This window comes from Centrocercus urophasianus, unplaced genomic scaffold, assembly GCF_019232065.1.
Source record: "Centrocercus urophasianus isolate 14NV4802_14NV808 unplaced genomic scaffold, USGS_Curo_1.0 seq_23, whole genome shotgun sequence".
In the NCBI taxonomy this organism is placed as follows: Eukaryota; Metazoa; Chordata; class Aves; order Galliformes; family Phasianidae; genus Centrocercus; species Centrocercus urophasianus.
In genome coordinates, this window is record NW_024884789.1 from 635853 (window position 1) to 641852 (window position 6000).

The window sequence follows — 6000 nt, forward strand, 5'->3', positions numbered from 1 at the left end:
TGTATTTTGCTGTGATGCAGGAATCCCCCTCTTTTCCAGGGCTCCGTCCCTTACATGCACTCCTTTTCAGACCTGCCCGTGTCTGCAATCCTGCAATCTTGACCTTTTGCCAATTTTACCATACCTTTCTCTTGCTATAAGAGCACTTATTGCATGAACTGAACATCACCTGTTCCTATTCAGCACTCCAGACCCCAAATTCCCATCCCTACTTCGGGCACGGCTGCTGAGGTTCCTATTGCTGCTATAGCAGCAGATCTCCAGAGCTGTTTTGCTTTGTGCAATAACACTTGGCTGCCCAAAGGCCGGATCCTGCGCAGGTCTGCCCTCTGTGACCCCTTGCACAATGGTACACACAGCTTCCTGCAAAGGAAGATAATGCACTGCAATGCATATAAATAGAGCTTACAAGGTGTGGTTGCAGTGCTGGTGTAAATGTGTGCATTGCAATTATTGTGTTGTTCAAGATTACCTGCTGCTGCACAGGCTCACTGAGCTCTGTCTGGAGCTGGGGGACTGACCTTTCACTGGTTTAACATTAACAGAGTAAGAAGACGCTCAGCAGTGCCTTAATGAGAGCATCATCTTCATTACTCATTAGCAGACCCAGGAAGGTAATTACAGTAGGCCCAGCATTGCCACGAGACTTCCACTGTTTTACCCTGCCATTGCAAGGCACAAGTTTCGGCCTTGCATTCTCCAGGATAAATGCAAGGAAGTCCCAGCACTGCTGCACAGCATGGCCATGGGATCAGAGAACGGCCTGGGTTGAAAAGGACCACGACGATCATCCAATTTCAACCCCCTGCTGTGTGCAGGGTCTCCAACCACCAGACCGGGCTGCCCAGAGCCACATCCAGCCTGGCGTGCCCTGGCCCAGGCAGCAGTTGTGTGCATCACTCTGCGCATCACTGCTGCTCTTTCGCAGGCATGGAGGAAAGGGATGGATGCTGACCTTGTGCTGCATTACATGGACCGATGGTGGGGATGTGCTGCACAGAGCCCTCAGCTGCTGCAGCTCTGCAGGGCAGGATCTCTCTTCTGGAATTGGCCCACAGATTGTTCCCATGGTGACACAAAGATGCACACTGCACTTTTGTCTCAGTTATTCATCAGTCCTGTTTGTCGCACACTGTGAAAACAAAATCACGGGGTGAAGCACAAGAAGATCTGGAGATAACAGGGCTCGCTGCTCCTGGCTTCCCCTCTTTTTGCACAGAGGCCTCGTGCCACGGGAGCAGGCAGCCTGGCACAGCCACAGGTCGCAGTTGCACTCTCCCTTTCCTCCAGGAACCACCCCTGCTTGTTTTGGGGCTGTGTCTGAAAGCAACCACTTGCACACAGCAAACAAATACCATGGATGCCGTTGTTCCAGTGCTGGGTAAAGGATTTCGGCTGAGGCCCCGCACGCCGTAATGCATTTAAATAGAGCTTAAAAGCCGTGGTCCTGAAGCCAGTGTAAAAAATTGACATTGCAATTATTATCTCGTTGCAGATTAGCTGCCGTGCTGGTGAAATCCTTTATTTCAGACAGCCCCACGTCGGGACGCTTTTCCCCCTCAGACTTCTCCTGAGCCAGGCCCAGAGCTGATGATTCATGTATTAATATGTGGTTATTAGATGACTCCTCTACCTCCACGGCTGCTATCTGTCTTTGGCAATGGAGGAAGGAAATGAATTCTTAAAACCTCAGGAACAAATGGTACACGCATGGAGATCAATCCTACTCCCGCTGACGTCAATGGAAAAATTTCCATCGGCCTCAATAGGAGCAGAATGAGCCATATATATCAGACACTGGTGTAATTTACAACCCCACAAACATCCATAGAGCCGGAGGGGGAAAGTTGTGTCTGTTAAAAATAGCTGGTGGGAATTAAGTGGCAGTCGATGATGTCTCAGTTTCATGGGGACAGAGAGGTGCTGGGCTGTGCATTGGATGCGCGCTGCGGTGATGCTGATGGCACATCTGTGGGTCCAACTCTGCGTGGGGTGGTGGTACGGCTGGATGGGAGCAGCTGCTGGAGCCTCTGCACATGGGGAGCCCCATGGCACCAGGACACGTGGGGCTGAGCTGAGGGCGCACACACAGCACTCCCCTGCCACGGTGCCCACAAAGTGGTTGTTGCATCGATGGAACGGGGAGGAAAGAGGAAGAAAAGCCCCAGGCATCCTCTGCTGATGGCAGCCCTTAGGTACAGGTGCTGCTGAGAGGCCAGCGCTGCTCACTGCTTCCGGCAGCAGAGCTGGAAATGGCAAGAGAAAGTGCAAAAAGCAATGATGTCCTTCCAGCACCACCAAAACCATCATTGTCATCACTGCCACCACATCTCTCATCAGCATCACTGCCACCACCACCATCATCGTCGTCACCTCCGTCACCAAAACTATCATCATCATCATCATTTACATCACCACCTCCCAGTATAAGTGACTGGGATCATGCTGCCACCAGCCCCTCCAGCTGCACCCCACAGATGCCCAGGAAGCTGCTGTCCCGACCCCCAACAAACCTTCTCCCTGTGCTTTGAGCCTCTGCTTCCTCGTGTCCATGCCTTGGCTGTGCCCAGGGATGAAGGCTGCAGCCCCGTGCAGCTGTGTGACACCCTGGCCCACAACATGTCCCCATCCCCGCCCCACCAGGAGATGAAACAAAGCATCCACAAATGACCACCGGCCCTTAATTAGAAGCCACCAGCTAACGAGATGTCATCTGAGCCAAATATTAGGAGCTGCCTAATAGTTATATCAATGAAATCAACAACAATTTAACAGCAAAGGTTAATTGCATTTATACAAAAATCTGATAGACAAAACGATGCTCAAACAGTTGGGCAGACTAATTGAAAGCTAATGTTGCTCCTAAATTGAATTTCAAATGAATTTTACATCCATAGCTCATTCTGCTAATTTCATTCCCCGTATCCTGTAATTTGTTGGCAGTGATTGATTACTTAAGTGAATAATATCTATGTACCAGGGCTGCTTGGTGATGGAATGCTGTGGCTGCTGAGAAACCTGCTTCCCTGCTCCAAGGCAGAGCCCAATGGACATCCCCCATTGCCTGCAATGGAGCCGGCGCCTCAATGTCTCAGGAGCCTCTGCTGCTGTGAGATGAAGGCAGTGACATCTCAATAAAAGAATTGAATCTTTGCAATGATGGTTGTTGGTTTTTTTTGGTTTTGTTTTGTTTTTTTTTGCATCCAACCAACAATTAGTGGTTGCTACGCTACAGCCGGAGCATAATCATTGTAATAAAGGCAGCCAAGGGAAGGCATTAATCAGAGAGAGATGTGATTACCCAACCTCCAGCCCTATCTGGAGCCTCCTGTTGCTCTTCTGGTGCAGATCCTGGGCTCTGGATCTGGGGAACATCCCAAACTATGGGCTTAGCATCACTTGCAAGCATCAGTTTTGGGGTGTGCATGGCCCTGCTGGCCGGGGGGTGTTGGGACCCCATTCCCCCCAGCCAGCAGGGCCACGCACCCCCCAAAGGATGCAGTCAGCTCCATCCCCTGCCCCTCAAATCCATCCCAACAAGCCCCTAGACACAATTGCAAAAGAAGCACACATGCATATGCAGGAAGCTTCCGCTTGCAATGCCATCCAGTGGTGCATCGATGGAAATTTGGGTGTATTTTGGGCTCAGCATGGGAGACAGCCCTAAAAGGACCACAGCAGGATGGGTACAATGTTATCCCAATTACCATCAGCCCCTCACTGGGTGGGATGCAGCGCTGGGAAGCATCCAGGCTGCCAGCATCAGTTGTGATTTCCTTGGCCAGGGCTTGGGATGATCAGATTTGCTGCTCTGGGCCCCCCGGATAGCCCTGAAATCTCTTTTTTTTCCACCCAAAGTGCACACAGCTGCAGGGCTGGGGTTCCTGGGGGCGGAAGGCTGAGCCCCTCCAGTTCCTCCGCTGCTCGCAGCCCAGACCGGGAGATGTCCATTCACTTTACCGGGGCTGCAGTGCCCTCATGTGGCACCTCTCCTCCACCCGCAGCGTATCCATCTATCCCCAAATGCTCTAGAAAACCACTCCTTGCCCCCAAAAACCCTGTAAGGATGCTCCGGGACACCCACCTTCTCTGTTCCTTCTGTCTCCAAACGCTCCATACCCCACACAACCCCTACAGACACACGCAGATGGCTGCAGGACCCCATTCCCTCACCTCACCTGTGTCACCCCCCAGCTCCCTGTCTCCCCCCTGTGAGCTGCACTGCAGGACCAAGGCACAGGAGATGCCACACATCACAGCAGTGTCATCAGCCCCGAGCTCAGCCCCTTCCCAGCAGGTTGGGAAGGGTCACCCTGCAGCGAGGATGGCGACGGTCTTTAGAAGTTCTCCTTGAAGAAGCGGAAGCCGAAACGCTCGCAGTGCACTCTGACCACTTTGGCCAAGGCCGGCGAGCCACAGAAGAACACGTGCACCTTGCCCTTCCTCTCCTCTGCCACCCTGCCCAACACCTGCAAGGGAAGGGGAAGGTGCCGTGTCTGTGCCGCTGCTGGCAGTGCCCAGCAAGGCCCTGGCCCTCACCTGGCTCCAGTCGGGGCGGCCGGGCTGCGTGCGGGTGCGCAGCCCCGTGATGGAGTCCTTCTGCTCCTTGGCGGCCAGCAGGTCCAGGGCCAGCTGCAGCCCCACCGCCTTCACATCACTCCTGCCCAGCGCTGATGTCATGTACAGGTGCAGCTCCAGGAAGCGCCCTGGGCACGGTGGGGGAACCCGGCTGTGCCTCAGGATGGATCCGGGATACCCTGAGCTGATTTGGGGTGTGGGATGCTCCGCGTCCTGCTCACCTCCCGGCTCCTGCTCCTCCTGCTGCAGCTCCAGCGCAGCCAGCAGGTCAAGGAACCACTCAAAGTGCTGCTGGTCCCGGTTGATCCAGATGAAATCAACCTGGAAGGATGCAGCCTCCGTGTCAGGGCAGGCTGACAGCACGTGGGACACATCCAGCACGTGGGATGGGATGAGAACCTGCATCTCCAATGCGATGAGACGCTCTGGAAACCTGCATCTCATATCCCCTATGGGATGTGAGCCTGCGTCCCACATTCCCCCTGCAAACCCCACAGCCTGCTCCCACCTTCCTGAGTGCCATGTCCTCATCCCACAGGGTCTCACGTTCAGGGCAACTCTGCTTCCTCTGGCGGTACCTGCATGGGTGAATGCAACCCTTGTCTGTACCCCTCGCACCCTGAGCACCCACACAGACCCCAAGCCTCCTTCCCCACCAGTCCCCACGCCCTGCCTGAAATCCCCTGGGCGAAGGTTAACCACAAAGGCAATACAGTGTAGGGCCCTGTGACTGCATGTCCCAAGTTTAGCAATAAGGAATTGCAGCCCTGAACACGTGGCACAGCCCCAACCTGTACATGATGCTCTGCAGGATGGATGCAAAGGGAGTGATGCCAATGCCAGCACCGATGAGCACAGCATGCTCTGAGGTGAAGATCCGGCGTGTCGGGGTCCCGTAGGGGCCATCAATGTAGCACTGGGAGAGATAGAGGCTGAGCACTCAGAAAAAGGGTGACAAACCCAACGCCAAAGCAGGATGCTCTGCCCTGGGCAGAACCAGCACACAGGACTGAGTCCCTTCCCAGCTCTCACCTGCTGCACCCACCCCGAGCTCACCTTGATGCTGCAGAGCTGCTGGTTCTCACCCAGCTCCATGGAAACCTGCAGATGTGGAATGTCCATCAGCAGCAGTGGGTGGCCACCTCCTCCCTGCTCCCAGAGGAGCATCCAGCATTCCCCACAGCCTGGCTACTGGCTGCTTCAGGGTTGGTTTTTCCCCAACTGCACCCATCAGACCCCAGAGCTGAGCCCAGTGGGAGTGAAGGCTGATGGACCTCAACCCCAACCCCAAAGCCATTGGGGCAGTGACACCATATGACAGCAAGACTCTCCCCCTCCCTCTGGGGACGTCTGAGGGGTTTGGAGGCTGTGCTGGCACCAACCACCTGCAGGGATGTGTCCTGGTCCTTGTGCCCATCCTCA

The 6000-nt window shown here is 54.5% G+C and overlaps 1 protein-coding gene across 1 annotated transcript; it reads right to left on the bottom strand.

Moving 5' to 3' along the window:
* Positions 1-4215: 4215 nt before the first annotated feature.
* NOX5 (NADPH oxidase 5) lies at positions 4216-5673 on the bottom strand. Its single transcript, XM_042824515.1, has 6 exons — positions 5611-5673; positions 5370-5494; positions 5087-5156; positions 4800-4899; positions 4540-4706; positions 4216-4469 (listed from the first exon to the last, which is right to left on the bottom strand). Exons 1-6 carry the CDS (start codon positions 5671-5673, stop codon positions 4338-4340), a joined length of 657 nt encoding a protein of 218 aa, XP_042680449.1. The 3' UTR covers positions 4216-4337.
* Positions 5674-6000: the final 327 nt, after the last annotated feature.